This window comes from Geotrypetes seraphini, chromosome 5 (genome assembly GCF_902459505.1).
Source record: "Geotrypetes seraphini chromosome 5, aGeoSer1.1, whole genome shotgun sequence".
NCBI classification, from domain to species: Eukaryota; Metazoa; Chordata; class Amphibia; order Gymnophiona; family Dermophiidae; genus Geotrypetes; species Geotrypetes seraphini.
This window is the reverse complement of record NC_047088.1, coordinates 103956288-103973581: the sequence shown is the minus strand read 5'-3', so window position 1 is coordinate 103973581 and position 17294 is coordinate 103956288. Positions and strand designations below refer to the sequence as shown.

General features: G+C 32.6%; 1 protein-coding gene across 5 annotated transcripts in view; it reads right to left on the bottom strand.

The window, feature by feature from the left end:
* The window catches only part of MAPK7 (mitogen-activated protein kinase 7), a 202273-nt gene that overhangs the window by 13051 nt on the left and 171928 nt on the right, over window positions 1-17294 (bottom strand). For 4 of the 5 annotated variants that reach the window (XM_033946219.1, XM_033946216.1, XM_033946217.1 and 1 more), the window contains one exon: window positions 1968-2140. The exons of the other annotated variant lie outside the window; for it this stretch is intronic. In XM_033946219.1, the coding sequence (XP_033802110.1) occupies window positions 1987-2140 (154 nt within the window). In that variant the 3' untranslated portion in view covers window positions 1968-1986. The remainder of the gene's footprint in view (window positions 1-1967; window positions 2141-17294) is intronic. 5 annotated transcript variants of the gene reach the window in all.

Sequence of the window (17294 nt, the reverse complement as noted above, 5' to 3'; positions counted from 1 at the left end):
AATTAGAAGAACTGTATTGTGTTTGACACTTTAATTGCTGATCCCTTGACATTAATATCATCAGAACATTACATTGGAGTATTAATGTTTCACTAATGAATGCTTATGTTATGCATTTCTCCCACTTTGATGTGAAATCCAATCTATATACATTGGAACCTTGGTTTACGAGCATAATTCGTTCCAGAAGCATGCTCATAAACCAATTTAATTGTATATCAAAGCGAGTATCCCCATAGGAAGTAAGGGAAACTCACTTGATTCGTTCCCCCCCCTGAGGCCATCAGTGCTGCTCCACCTTACGCCCACCCCTGAGGCCATCGGCACTGCTCCACACACCCCTGCAATCCAGCATCTCCCCTCCTCCGCTAGTGTCACCTACCCACCACCGCGATCCGGCATCCCCCACTCACCCACAATCTCTTACCCCTATCTGGCACTGGCACCAGCATCAATGCACAGGACATGCCGGTGCCCAAAGATCCTCCCTCTTTTTTGTGCTGGGCCTTGAGCATCTGCGCATGCTCAAGGCCTTCTAGTTCTCGCTCTCTCCAACTGGAGATCTCCGAGAATCTCAGAGAGAGCGAGAACTAGAAGGCCTTGAACATGCACAGATGCTCAAGACACAGCATTCGAGCACCGGCACCTGCACATCCTGTGTGTTGGTGCTGGTGCCAGTGCCTGATACGGGTAAGAGATTGTGTTTGGGTGGGTGGGTTAGTGGGGGATGCCAGATCGCAGTGGAGGGGGGGCAACGCGAGCTGGGGGGATTCTGGATCGCAGGGGACTCGCAAATCGAGTCAACGCTCGGTTTGCGAGGCATGATTTGCGGGAATGTTTTGCTCGTCTTGCAAAACACTCGCAAACCGAGGTTTGACTGTACTGATCTAATGATTATATTCCATTTTGATGGCTGAATGACTCATATTTTTACATGTTATTGTACACAGACTATTTTGGGTATCAAATACCCCCCGCCCCCTCGAAATAAACACAACTGCACTACTACTATTAATTATTTCTATAGCGCTACCAGATGTATGCAGTGCTGTACAGTCACAAAAAAGCCAGTCCCTGCTCGAAAGAGCTTACAATCTAAACAGACAAGACAAACATGATTTCATGGATACAGTTAAGGAGAATGCTTAATCTCACATGTAGAGACACAAACTGAGGAATAACAGGATAGCCCAGAGAGATGGGAGGTGGAGCAAAGAAAATGTTAATGAGGTTCTCTACACAAATTTCACAGGAAAAGATATGACTACCCAAGAGTTCAGGAATGAGCTGCCTATTGCACTAGGATTTATCTTACTCTTCATATGATTCTTTCAAATTGGAAATCAAATATTGCTATTTGGCCCGCCACCATTTCAAAGATCCATAAATATGAACATTCAAGCAGACAATTGGTAACTGACAAAATATGGTCTCCTATTTCACAATTTTCATTCCACCATTAACATTCTGCAAAATAATTCAATGAATATGACTTACCTAAAATAATATTATTACATCACTGTATCATTATATTATATATCTCCCTATATTGTTATACATTACACCTGTTGTGTTCTAATTATTTTCCCCATGCTTTGTAAATGAAAACATTTTCAATAAATAAATGTGAAATAAAAAGATGTTAAAGAAGCAAATGCCTTGGTACAACGGGCAGATTTACCAGTATGCAGAGTAGGCAGATGTCTATAGGTAGCTGCCCAGCTGCATGAGTCACTTATTTTACATAATTAACCCCCTCTTTTACAAACACATAGCATGGGTTTTAGCGCCAGTAGTGGCGGTAACTGCTCCCATACTTATAGGAATTCTATGAGCGTCGGAGCAGTTACCGCTGCTGCCGGTGCATTATGGTAATTGAGATCTTGTGTTTTACTCTCCCAAGTCTGCTTTCTTATATATACATTTTAAAAATATTTTTTTAATCTAATATATACATATGCACACACAAGCTTATCTTTGGCAATTTTAAGCATCCTGCAGGTCTGGGATGTCAGAAAGGATCATGGGAGAGCCCAACTGTAGCTCCTCTTGCAGAGATTCCATATCAGCTGGGTTCATCCTGTGTACCTCCAGCCAGTCTGCGAGAAGGGAAGCTGAGAGGGGAGCAGAATCCGCATGGCTATGAAATGAAGCAAACACACATGTGTAAGTGGGACCAATACTTTGACCGTGGTGGAGGTAATTTTATCAAGATTTTTTTTAGCACAGAAAATCTGTTTTATCTGTAAAAAAGGAGGTGTTTTCTAAGGACAGCAGGAATATGTATCTATTTATTTTAGGTATTTATATACCGCCTATCAAGGTTATCTAAGCGGTTTACAATCAGGTACTTAAGCCTTTTTCCCTATCTGTCCTGGTGAGCTCACAATCTATCTAATGTACCTGGAGTAATGGAGGATTGAATGACTGGCACAGGGTCACAAGGAGCAGCGCGGGATTTGAATCCACAACCTCAGGGTGCTGAGGCTGTAGCTCTAACCACTAGAGTGATGTCATTCACGGAACTCAGTAAAGCACTACCAAGTACACTGTCAGTTTAAATCTTTAGGCAGTGCCTATAATGTGTGTATGCCCGTGCCTTCCTGCCAACTAAGAGGAGGTGCGAGAGCTGTGAGAACATCTGCTACAGATAAGTGTCTTTGTTTTCTCCAAGGACAAGCAGGCATTATATTCTCACATGTGGGACTCCCAAGCTGAAGGATCATGACTCTGGAGAAAATAAATGGATATATAGGTATGATCATGGCAAAACAGAAGAAGGTTGGAAAGTTGGTGCTCAGGAAGAAAAAAAAGATTTTGCACAACTGCTTGACCAAATCGACGGGCCCGTCTGGAGTTTTGTTCTAAACAGTAGTGAGAAGTAAAGATCTGGACCGAGGACTAAAGTATCCACTTTGCAGATGTCCTCAATAGATGCAGAGCAGAAATGAGCCAACAGAGCAGCCATAGCTCAGACATTGTGGGCTGTTACATGGCCTTGAAGAGTCAGACCAGCCCGAGTATACATGAAGTAGATGGTTCTCTTGGTAACAGTATCCTGAGTCTATTACGGTCAAAAGCCACAAAAACCTGGAAGAAACTTCTGATTTTTGTCCAGTCCAGGTAGTATGCCAGAACATGTTTGCAATCCAAGGTGTAAAGAGTAATCCAGGATGCTTATGCAGTTTTGGATAGAAAATAGGCAGAATATAGATTGATTGACGTGGAATTCTTTTTTTAAAAATATTTTATTTATAAATTTTTCATTCATACAATAATTTAATTACATATAAAACTTCAATTAATACATGAAAAATTGTGATTACAAATAATTCATCTTATCACATAAAATATAACCCTCCCCTTTTTTTTTCATTTCTTAAATCCATATAATATACATTCCCCTCCCCTCCCCGATCTAATATAACCATTACTAATCTGCTAGGAAATCTGATCATTGGAATAATGAGTCAATGGTTCCCAAATTTTTTTAAAATTATGAATATTTCCCTGTTGTAATGCTATTGTTTTTTCCATTTTGTATATATGACATACTGAATTCCACCAAAATGTATAGTTCAATTTGGAATAATCCTTCCAATTTTGAGTTATTTGTTGCATGGCGACCCCTGTCAATATTAATAATAGTTTATTATTGTTTGCTGTAATCGGACTCTGAGTTCTCATTGCTGTACCAAATAGTATAGTATCATATGAGAGTCCTACATGATTTTCTAGTAATTCATTAATTTGGGGCCAAATTAGTTTACAAAATGCATTTACACAGGGACAAAAAAAAATTAAGTGGTCTAGTGTCCCAACTTCTATTCTGCAATGCCAGCATCTATTAGATCTAGTACTATCTATCTTTTGTAAGCGTGTAGGGGTCCATAAAGCTCTATGTAACAAAAACATCCAAGTTTGATTCATAGATGCTGACTTTGTAGATCTTAATCTCCAGGACCAAAATCGTGGCCATTGAGACTCAGAAATTGTCTGACCAATCTCAATACTCCAAATATCCCTAAGTCCAGTTTTCTTTTTTTTATTTAAAAATCCATTTAACAATTTATACCATTTTGCGGCTTGGTGACCCAAAAAATCCGCCTGGAAAGATAGAATCTGCAGACTATATTGAGAATTAAGCGCTTTCCATTCAGGGAACCCTGCCTGAATAGCTTGCTTCAATTGCAACCATTTAAAATATTGTGTTTTATTTAATCCAAATTTATGTTGCAATTGTGAAAAACTAAGCATTGTTCCTTCTGAAATAACATCATTCAATGTTCTTATACCTGCAATTATCCATTGTTTCCAGACGATTTTGTATCCGCCAATCTTGATCCTGGAGTTTACCCAAATTGATTTATTTAATGATTTAGCAATTGGTTCTGGTGATAGATTACTAATATATCTTAATGTCTTCCAAGTATCCAATAGAATTCTGTTGTCCTTATATCATCTTGGCATGTTTATACTAATTAGATGTTCTAAATGTAGTGGGAACAGGAGCCGCCATTCTAGATATAGCCAATCTGGTACATTCTCCATGAGATCTGGGAGGATCCAATACATACCCTGTCTTAGAATATAGGCTTGATGGTACCTATAAAAATTTGGAAAATTTACCCCTACCTCCACAATTGGTCTTTGTAAAGATACTAAAGCAATTCTGGGTCTTTTCCCAAACCAAACAAACTTTGTAAGAATATTATTTAACTTTTTATAGAATGACCCCTGAAAAAATATTGGTATCATACTCATTTGATAACAAACCACAGGCAATATCATCATTTTAATTGTTTGAACTCTTCCCCACCAAGAAAGATGTAAAGGATTCCATTGCTCACACATTTCTGTTATTTTTTTTAATAAAAGTTTTTCATTTTCTTTTACTGTATCTTCAATTGTATTTTTGATAATAATTCCTAAATATTTTAATCCTTCTTCTTTCCAAATAAATGAATATGAATCAAATAATCCTTTAGTACAGTGAACATTAATTGGAAGAATTTCCGATTTACTCCAATTAATTTTATATCCAGAAAATTTCCCAAATTTCTCTAGAAGATTAAGTAAACTTGGAACAGTATTCCCCGGTTCTCTTAAATATAATAATAGATCATCTGCATATGCAGAAAGTTTAAATTCCCAGTAAGAAAATGGGATTCCCTTTATCTCCTTAGTTTGATTAATTGCAATTAATAAGGGTTCTAAAACAATATCAAAAAGTAAGGGGGACAACGGACATCCTTGTCTAACTCCCCTACGCAAGTTAAATCTATCTGATAAATTGTTATTAATATATAATCTTGCACCAGGAGAGCTATACAAAGTTTGAATCATTTTAATAAAACCGGGGCCTATTCCAAACCATTCCAGAGCTTGATACATATAACTCCATTCCACTCTATCAAATGCTTTTTCTGCATCTAAAGATAGCATAAAAGCTGGATCATTCATATTTTTCACTAAATTTAAAGAGTGAAATGCTAATCTAGTATTGTTTGATGAGTGTCTTTTAGCAATAAATCCTGATTGGTGTACATCAATAATAAAAGGAAGAGCTTTTGCCAATCTTATTGCCAATATTTTAGCAATCAACTTGCCATCTACATTTAATAAAGATATAGGCCTGTAATTTGAAACCAAGGTAGGATCCCTGTTTGGTTTTGGTAAGACAATAATTATCGAATCAGCCATAGTACCTGATATATTCTCATTATTTATTTGGTATTGATACAAATTTAATAAATATGGTAAGATGATATTTTGAAATGTTTTATAAAATTCAACAGTATATCCATCACCACCCGGAGCGGATCCAACTCTAAGAGACTTCAATGCTGATTCTATTTCTTTTAAAGATATAGGATCTTCTAAACTTCATTTTATATGATCCGGAACATTTGGTCCAATAAATGAGTTTAAAAAATTTAATCCCTCTTGTTCTTTATTTTCATAAGATTCAGAAGAATATAAATCTTTATAAAAATCAATAAATTGTATTAAAATATCTTTGGTGTTAGTGTGTGTGTTGCCTTGTGTGTCTTTAATTGCAATAAGTTTAGATTTCCTTTTTTTTGCTTTGAGAAAATTAGCTAATAATCTTCCAGCTTTGTTTGAATTACCATAATACTGAACTTGCTTATAGAAGATATCTTTCCTCACAAATTGAGAAGAAATCTCATTATATTTCGCTTTTACTTTTAATAAATTTTGTAATGTATTATGTTCCCATTTCTCAATTAATTTATTTTCTAATACTTTAATTTGTTTTTCCAAATCAACACATTGTTTTTTAAGTTGTTTTTTAATAAATGCTGAATATGCAATAATATTTCCTCTTATTGTTGCTTTAAATGTGTCCCATAAAATCTCAGCATTAATATTGTCCGAATTATTTATTTGAAAAAATTCATTCATCTTTAATTTAATATCTTCCAGAAAATTCGAATCTGCAAGTAAAGCATTATCAAATCTCCAAATTGGATTGAAATGTACTATATCATTATTCTTAAAGTCAATCCACACACCAGCATGGTCTGAAATTATAATGGGATCAATTACTGCATTCATCACTCGCTGCGCTATACTATTAGACACGAATATATAATCAATTTGTGAGAAAGATTTGTGGACCTGAGAACAAAAAGAGAATTCCTGATCATTAAAATGAAGAATACGCCATATATCAACTAGATTACAAGATTGAATCAAATTATCTAAACCTAACGATTTCATAATTCTACTTGGTCTCTTATCCAAAATTGGATCCATTACAGCATTGAAATCCCCTGCTACTATTAAATTAGAAGCAGCCAGTGGTAACAGTAATTGCTGAACTTGTTTGAAAAACTCCATTTGATTTGAATTAGGAGCATATAAATTTAATAAATCCAGGGTTGTATTTCCCAGAACCATTTTGATATGTACCCATCTTCCTAAAGGATCATAATTTATTAATTTGAAATCAGCATTGCACTTTCTTTTTTTTTTTTTTTTTTTTTTTAATTTTTAATTTTTTATTTTTTTTAAATTTTATTTATTGAATTTTTCAATTTTTACAATAGTTGAAATTCAAGTGATATAATTAATTACTATATATCATTGTATCTATCATTAATACAACTTAATTTATAAACAGTATATATTATATATAATCAAAAGTTATACATCCCTCCCCTTTTTTCAATTAATGATTCTAAAAATTATACATATCCCACCCCTTTTCTATATAAGTATTATAATTGTGCTAAGAAATCTAATCATTAGAATAATTAGTCAATGGTTGCCAAATTTTATTGAAATTATGAATGTTCCCGTGTTGTAATGCTATTACTTTTTCCATTTTGTATATATGACAGACAGAGTTCCACCAGAACGTATAATTTAATTTGGTATAGTCTTTCCAATTCTGAGTTATTTGTTGCATGGCGACTCCTGTCAATATTAATAGTAGTTTATTATTGTTTACTGAGATCGGACTCTGAGTTCTCATTGCAGTTCCAAATAATACAGTGTCATATGAGAGTCCTACATGATTTTCTAGTAATTTGTTAATTTGGGGCCAAATCATATTCCAAAAGGCATTTACACAGGGACAAAAAAAAATTAGATGATCTAACGTCCCTATTTCTAATTTACAATGCCAGCATCTATTGGATCTAGTATTATCTATCTTTTGCAAGCGCGTAGGGGTCCATAACACTCTATGTAATAAAAACATCCATGTTTGACTCATAGATGCTGACTTTGTAGATCTTAATCTCCAGGACCAAAATCGTGGCCATTGAGACGCAGAAATTGTCTGTCCAATCTCAATACTCCAAATATCCCTAAGACCAGTTTTCTTTTTTTTATTTAAAAATCCATATATCAATTTGTACCATTTTGCGGCTTGGTGACCCAAGAAATCCGCCTGGAAACATAAAACCTGCAGACTATATTGAGTATTAAGATTTTTCCATTCAGGGAACCCTACCTGAATGGCCTGCTTCAATTGCATCCATTTAAAATATTGTGATTTATTTAAGCCAAATTTATTTTGCAATTGTGAAAAACTAAGCAGTGAACCTTCTGAAATGACATCATTTAATGTTCGTATACCTGCACTTATCCATTGTTTCCAGACGATCTTAAATCCGCCAATTTTGATCCTGGAGTTTACCCAAATAGATTGATTTAGTGATTTACAAATTGGATCTGGTGATAGGTTATTTATATATCTTAATGTTTTCCAAGTGTCTAATAATATTCTGTTTTCTTTGTATCTTCTAGGCATTGTTATACTAATTAAATGATCTAAATGTAATGGGAACAGGAGCCGCCATTCTAAATATAGCCAATCTGGTACATTCTCCATGAGATCTGGGAGGATCCAATACATACCCTGTCTTAGAATATAGGCTTGATGGTACCTATAAAAATTTGGAAAATTTACCCCTCCCTCCATAATTGGTCTTTGTAAAGATACTAAAGCAATTCTGGGTCTTTTCCCAAACCAAACAAATTTTGTAATAATATTGTTTAATTTTTTATAAAAGGACCCCTGAAAAAATATTGGTATCATACTCATTTGATAACAAACCACAGGCAATATCATCATTTTAATTGTTTGAATTCTTCCCCACCATGAAAGATGTAAAGGATTCCATTGTTCACACATTTCTGTAATTTTTTTCAATAAAAGTTTTTCATTTTCTTTGACTGTATCATCAATTGTATTTTTGATCATAATTCCTAAATATTTTAATCCTTCCTCTTTCCAAATAAATGAATATGAATCAAATAATCCTTTGGTGCAGTGAACATTAATTGGAAGAATTTCTGATTTACTCCAATTAATTTTATATCCAGAGAATTTTCCAAATTCCTCTAGAAGATTAAGTAAATTTGGAATAGTAATCCCCGGTTCTCTCAAATATAATAAGATATCATCTGCATATGCAGAAAGTTTATATTCCCAGTAAGAAAATGGGATTCCCTTTATCTCTTTAGTTTGATTAATTGCAAATAACAAGGGTTCTAGAACAATATCAAAAAGTAAGGGAGACAAAGGACATCCTTGTCTAACTCCCCTTTGCAAATTAAATTTATCTGATAAATTGTTATTTATATATAATCTTGCACCAGGAGAGCTATACAATGTCTGAATCATTTTAATAAAACCGGGTCCTATTCCAAACCATTCTAGAGATTGATACATAAATTTCCATTCTACTCTATCAAATGCTTTTTCTGCATCCAAAGATAGCATAAAAGTTGGATCATTCATATTTTTTGCTAAATTTAAAGAGTGAAATGCTAATCTGGTGTTATGTGATGAGTGTCTTTTAGCAATAAATCCTGTTTGATGTACATCAATAATGAAAGGAAGAGCTTTTGCCAATCTTATTGCTAGTACTTTAGAAATTAATTTACCATCTACATTTAATAAGGAAATAGGCCTGTAATTTGAAACCAAGGTAGGATCTTTGTTTGGTTTTGGTAAGACAATAATTAATGAATCAGCCATAGTACCTGATATATTTCCATTATTCATTTGATATTGATACAATTTTAATAGATATGGTAAAATAATGTTTTGAAATGATTTATAAAATTCAACCGTATAACCATCACCACCCGGAGCGGATCCAACTCTAAGAGACTTCAATGCTGATTCTATTTCTTTTAAAGATATAGGTTTTTCTAAACTTCTTTTTATATGATCTGGAACATTTGGTCCAATAAATGAATTTAAAAATTTTTGTCCATCTTGTTCTTTATTTTCATAAGATTCAGAAGAATATAAATCTTTATAAAAATCAAGAAATTGTCTTAAAATGTCTTTATTGTTAGTGTGTGTATTACCTTGTATATCTTTAATTGCAATAATCTTGGTTTTTCTTTTTTTTGCTTTAAGGAAATTTGCTAATAATTTTCCAGCTTTATTTGAATTTCCGTAAAATTGAACTTGTCTATTAAATAAATATTTTCTCACAAATTGAGAAGAAATCTCATTATATTTAACTTTTAATTTTAATAAATCTTGTAATGTTTTATTTTCCCATTTTTCAATTAATTTATTTTCTAATAATTTAATTTGTTTTCCTAATTCAAGAAATTGTTTTTTATGTTGTTTATTAATATATGCTGAATATGAAATAATATTCCCTCTCATTGTTGCTTTAAAAGCGTCCCATAAAATCTCAGCATTAATATTATCTGAATCATTAATTTGAAAAAATTCTTGTATTTTTAATTTAAATTCTTCGAGAAAATTTGAATCCGCTAAAAAAGTATTATTAAATCTCCAAATTGAATTTAAATGTTCAATATCATAATTTTGAAGATTAATCCACACACCAGCATGATCCGAAATTATAATAGGATCTATAACTGCTTTTATCACACGCTGCGCTAGGTTATTAGAAACAAATATATAATCAATTCGTGAAAAGGATTTGTGGACCTGAGAACAAAAAGAAAATTCCTGATCATTAAAATGAAGAATACGCCATATATCTACTAAATCACAAGATTGAATCAAATTATCTAAGCCTAATGATTTCATAATTCTACTTGGTTTTTTATCCAAAATTGGATCCATTACAGCATTGAAATCTCCTGCTACTATTAAATTAGATGTAGTCAGTGGTAAAAGTAATTGTTGAATTTGTTTGAAAAACTCCATTTGATTCGTATTAGGAGCATATAAATTGAATAAATTCATGGTTGTATTTCCCAGATCCATTTCGACATGCACCCATCTACCTAAGGGGTCATAATTTATTAATTTGAAATTCGCATTGCATTTTTTGTTTATCAGAATAGCCACTCCAGCTTTTTTCTTTAAAGCCGGTGCAAATAAACATTTAGAAATCCAACCCCCAGATAATTTTTTAGATTCAGTTTCAGAAAGATGGGTCTCTTGTATGAAGTAGATATCCGCATTTTGATTTTTAAGGAACGATAATATTTTTTTTTTCTTAATAGGATGATTTAAACCATTGACATTCATAGAATAAATTTTTATATCCATCTTATTTATCATTAAATTTTAACCAATATTCTATGATAATATACATGATTAGATCTCAGCACAATTAATATATATTGATTCCCATTCCCACCCTCTATTTTCCCTCCCGACCCTCCCACTATCAATGTTTGTCCTGGAACACACATTGGTCATGCAAAACCTAAATCCCTTCCCCCAGGCAACTAATCATTCATAAAAATATTCTCTAATTCAATACATTTCATATTTCTTTGTCCACCTTATTATTCATTTAAACCTTCATTAAATCCCCTTGTATATTATAGTTCATATCAAATTTAATTTGATAAATCATATTAATCTTTTCAAGTCTTAGATATAAATAATATATTACCCTTCAATAAATTAAATATATTTCATATATAGTTCTAATTTCATATATTCAAATTAGATATATCTATTCCTATATATATAATATATATAATAATAAATATTTTAGTAAATCATTTTATATATTTGAAAATCATCATTTATAGTATCTTAATATGTATAGGTAAATATTTATATCAAAAAGATTTTATAATTAATACCTATGTTATAATAATTTCCCATTCATTTAACCGAATCCAAAAAAATTTTTCCATTAATATTAGCAGTATTAAATATAGATGTAGTAATTCATATAAATTATAATTGGATAAATCATCTTAATATTTTCAAGTCTTAGATAAAAATAATATATTATCCCTACAATAAATTTAATATATGTAAAATATAACTCTAATTCCATATATCATTTTGTAATAATAACATTTTTAAACATCATCATTTATAATAACCTAATATGTATAGGAATTAAATATCTATGTTATAATAATTTCCACACTCATTTAATCAAATCTAAAATAATTTTTTTTTTTTTTTTTTCAATTAATAATAACAGTATTAATTCTATAATTCTATAATGCAATAATTCTATAATAGTATTCAATTCAATTATAATGTAAATTTATCATAACATCCAATATATTAATAATAATTGAATCAAAAATTATAAAAATTTTTTTTTTTTTAAATGGATGGAAAAAAATCAAAAATTAATTTAAGTCATAAAATTCAATATATTGTAATAAAATTTGAATCAAAAATTGTCATTCTTATTTTATCTTGCATTTTCTATTTCCTTTCTTCAGATGAAACTTCCATTTTATTCTGATTATATGTAGACATTAGTTCCTCTTCTTTTTTCTTTCTTTATTTCCATCTATTTTCATTAGATAAATTTGCTTTATTCTGCTTTATTATGTAGACATTGGTTCTTCTTGTGTCAAAAATTCTTTCAGTTTAGCAGGATCTTGAAAATACATAGATTTATTTCCTGTAGAAATTCTCATTGTAGACGGATAGTAAAGACCATACATGTAGCCCTTTTCTTTTAATTGTTGTCTGAATGTAAGGAATTGTTTCCTTATATTTGCAGTATCTTTAGCAAAGTCAGGAACAAAAATCAGTTTAGATCCTTTATAGTTTAGGTTTTTATTTGCTTTTGCCACTTTTAAAATCTCAAATGCTTGTTGGTATCTTAATACTTTGAAGATCAGAGGTCTAGGAGCTGTCTGGTTTGTTTGTTTTCTTGTGGGGATTCTGTGGGCACGTTCTATCTCCAACGGCCATTTAGAATTCAGCTGCAGCAGTTTAGGCAAAAGATTTTCCAAGAACTGTATAGGGTTTTCTCCTTCAATATTTTCAGCTAAGCCAAGGATTCTAATATTCTTTCTTTTTCCTCGATTCTCCATATCAATTAGTTGATTTTTTAAGGCTGTTACATTTTTCTTTTCCTCTTCACACTTTTGTGTGAAAGTTTCCAACTGACAGATTCTTTCCTCCATCACAGACATTCTTTGTCTGTCAGTTTGGATTTCTTGTTTCAGGTTAATCAACTCTTCCTTCACTTCTGATAATTTGTTGGCATTATCAGTCAGCATTATTTTGATTTTAAATAATTCCGCCATGATGTCAGCTTTTTCATTAATTTCATCTGCTTCCAGCGGGATTGGTACGCTGGACGGCGATACAGGGGTTACCTTTGACCTTTTTGCCGACACTCCCGAAGTACAAGGTTTTTCATTTTTTCCTTGCCTTATCGCATTGCACTTTCTATTTATCAGGACAGCAACCCCTGCTTTTTCCCCATTGCAGGTGCAAAGAAGCATTTAGAAATCCAGCCCCCAGATAACTTTTTAGATTCAATATCAGAAAGGTGCGATTCTTGAATAAAATATATATCCGCATTTTGCTTTTTAAGGAACATTAGTACTTTCTTTCTCTTAATAGGATGATTTAAACCATTGACATTAATAGAATAAATTTTTATATCCATCTATTTTATAATTAAATTTTGGCAAATACTTCTATAATAATAAAAATGACCAGACTTCAGCACATTAAGTAAATATATTTCCTTCATCCCAATCCCCCATCCCTTTCCCGCCCCGAAAATAAGATTATAACAAAAAAATTCAAATTTTACATTTATCCCATTTTCAATCCTCATCAATATATTATTGCTCTGAACCCCCCTCCCTCTCTCTATACTCCCTCCCCTCCCCCCCATAATCATTGTCTGACCTGAAACACACATTGGTATAGCAGACCCTAAACCCCCTCCTCCCAGACAACTAATACTCTTCCATATTGAATTAACAAATCTCAAAAAATTCAACTATTCTTTTTTACCCCCACATATATATTATTTAATTATTTATATCTATACATATTCAATCATTCAATTAATAAATTATTATCATTAATATTGATATTACATTGTAACAAATTACATAAAATTATCTATAATGAATTCAATATAAATATTCAAATAGATGTTCATTCATATAAGTTATTCATATAAATAATATAATCTTAAAATTCTTTATCTCCTTATTAATTATCACTTCTTGAAAAATAATTATTTGTATTTCATATCAATTAGTATCCCGGTGAAATATATCATTATATTAAGATTCTTATTTAATTAATTCATATAAATTATAAATGTATCTTCCTTTCAAAGTAATATATATCCCATCTTAATATTTTGTTAACATTTTCAAATTTAACTATAATTCCCTGTATATTAAATATTCATTGTTAATTTAAATATATTCATTCATAGCATTAATATATTATTAATAGTAGCATCCAACAATTTATTTATAACATTCTCATTTAAAAATCATTCATAATATATTCAATGTAAATAAATATTTGAATAAAATATATATTCATAATATATTCAATATAAATAAATATTCATAATATATTCAATATAAATAAATATTTGAATAGAATATATATTTTCATATTTATTAAAGTCTAAAATTATTTCCAATTTTATTAATAATCCCTTTTTGAAATATTCAGTATCCAATATTTATTTCCTTATATTAATTATTATTATTCAGGATGATTAATAAATAGTAGTTGGGTAAATACATATATTAAATTTATAATAACTATCATAGATAAATTTATAATAATTATCATTAATAATTAATTCTAATTAAATTAAGAATGTATCAGTAGATTCAAATATTAAAAAATTAATCAAAAGATCTTCAAATGCAATAAAATGCAGTAAAAATAACTTGGTCCAGAATCAATTCACTTCTTCTTTTTTCCTTCTTTCTTCCCTTTTTTTTTTTTTTTTCTCTTCTCTTAAAAATTTTCCCTTTTCTCTTTTTCCTTTAATCAATTTTCCTTTATGTAGACATCGGTTCATCTTTTGATAGAAATTCTTTAAGTTTGGCAGGATCTTGAAAATACCAGGATTTATTTCCTGTAGATATTCGCATTGTAGATGGATAGTACAAGCCGTACATATAACCTTTTTCTTTCAACTGCTGCCTCAGCATTAGAAACTGCTTTCTGATGTTTGCAGTGTGTTTTGCAAAGTCTGGGACCAACAATAATTTAGACCCTTTATAATTTAAATTTTTGTTCGCTTTTGCTACCTTCAGGATTTCTAAAGCTTGCTGGTATCTCAAAACTTTAAAAATCAAGGGTCTGGGGCCATTCTGATTCACTGGTTTTTTTGAAGGGATTCTATATGCCCGTTCTATCTCCAACGGCCACTTGGAGTTTAACTGTAACAGCTTAGGTAGTAAGTTTTCTAAAAACTGTACAGTATCTCCCCCTTCAAGATTTTCAGCCAGTCCAAGCACTCTGATATTCTTCCTTTTTCCCCGATTCTCCAAATCTATCAGCTGATTTTTCAGGCTTTCCACAGTCTGTCTTTCAATTTCACACTTTTGTGTGACAGCTTCCAGCAGTTCGACTCTCTCTTCAATCGCAGCCATCCTTTGCCTTTCAGATTGACGTGGAATTCTGAGACAACTTCAGGTAGGAATTTTGGATGAGTTTGAAGCACAACCCTGTCACAATAGAATCTGATACAAAAGCTTGAAATTCATTCACACGGTATGCAGATTTGAGGACTATAATGAAAACAACTTTCCAAAAGTGAGAAGTTTGAGAGCAAGATGTTAAGTGGCTCCAAGGGAGACTTCATAAGACCAGATAGTACAAAGTTAAGATCCCAAGCAACAGGTGGGGGCTTGATAAGTGGTTTCATATGGAATAGGTCTTTCATGAAACATGCTACCAAGGGGTGAACAGAGAGGTTTTTTGTCCAAGGGAGAGTGAAATGCACCGATAACACTGAGATGTACTCTAACTGAATTGGTTTTTAGATTAGAGTTAGACACGTGGAGAAGATAGTCCAGTATGGATGGCAGTTGACAGGTAACAGGTTCCAGAGAATGTACAGTACACCAGGAAGAAAATCTTGCCCATTTGAAGCAGTAACAGCGCTAACTGGAAGGTTTTCTAGATGCTTCAATGACAGCAGGTACTGAAGCCAAGAAAAGAAACATGCCATTAGAGATAAGAAGTAGAGAATGACACGGTGACAAAATTCATCACCGTTCCCGTCCCCGCGGATAACCGCGGGAAACCATCTTCATGTCATTCTTTAAAGAGAGAGGGAAGAATCAGAGTATGAATGGCCACAACCACTGACCCGCAAGCTTTGCTTTGAAGAATGCTGGTGTAGAAGGACTGAGGCTGAAATAGACACTAGAAAATGACATGGGATTATTTCCCGCGGTTATCCGCGGGGATGGGAACGGTGATGAATTTTGTCACCGTGTCATTCTCTAATAAGAAGCTGAGGTTGGAGTGAAGGAAGGATCCCTTGTTCTGCATCAGTAGCATTGGGAACGACTAACTTGAATTATTTTTTAATTGAGAGGTCTAGGAGGAGTGGAAACCAAACCTAGCATGGCCAAAACGACGCTATGAATATCATGGTTCCTCGATCTTGAAAATATGAGCAGAGTTGTCCCGATGAGAATTATCAGAGGAAATGCACAGATGAATCTGCCAACCAATAAATAAGAAAAGCATTCAATGTCATGTGATTGTGGCCATAGCGCCTGGAGCAGAATCTTGGAATTTTGTTATTTTGGAGAGAAGCAAATATATGTATCTGTGTCTTGTGTTCCCATTTGGAGAAAATCTGATGTAAGATGGGTGCGCTGAGAGCCCATTCCTGAGGATGAAGGAGTCTGCTCAACTTGTCTGTCAGGACATTCTGCTTCCCCGCTAAGTAAACTGCTCTAAGAAGTATGCCGCAAGAAATTGCCCAATTCCAAATCTTTATTGTTTCCATGCAAGGGAGGTGAGAGCTCGTGCCTCACTGTTTGTTCAACATGGCAACTTGATTGGCTGAATGAACAAGGACTACCTGTTGGAACGTTTTGAGAGCATTGCCTATTACTTGCAATTTGAGAAGATTGATATGGAGAGTTTGCTTGTGGTGAGATCATACTCCTTGAGTGTGTAGGCCATCTATACGAGCATCCCATCCTAATATTGAAGCATCTGTGGTTAGAAGTTTGTGATGGCAGGGGGGCTGGAAAGAAAAACCTTGAGTGAGATGGAGGCTTGAGGTGACACGGATTGTAGCAGACAGATGCCCAGTGCTCAAGACCATTGGGTTGACAGGGTCCACTGTGAAATTCTGATGTGAAGTCATGTCAAAGGAATGACACATTACCATGGATATGTCGCACAATTTGAGGAGAAGCACTTAAATCAACACCCATGTATGGAAAACATCAAATTCTTTAAACAGAATAGAGATGACTTTTTTTATTATGGCAAGGTGAAAATGTAGAGCTTGAGCATTCACTTGGCCTAATACAACAAACAAGCATTTATCTTTTAAGATAACATATGATCCCAATGATGC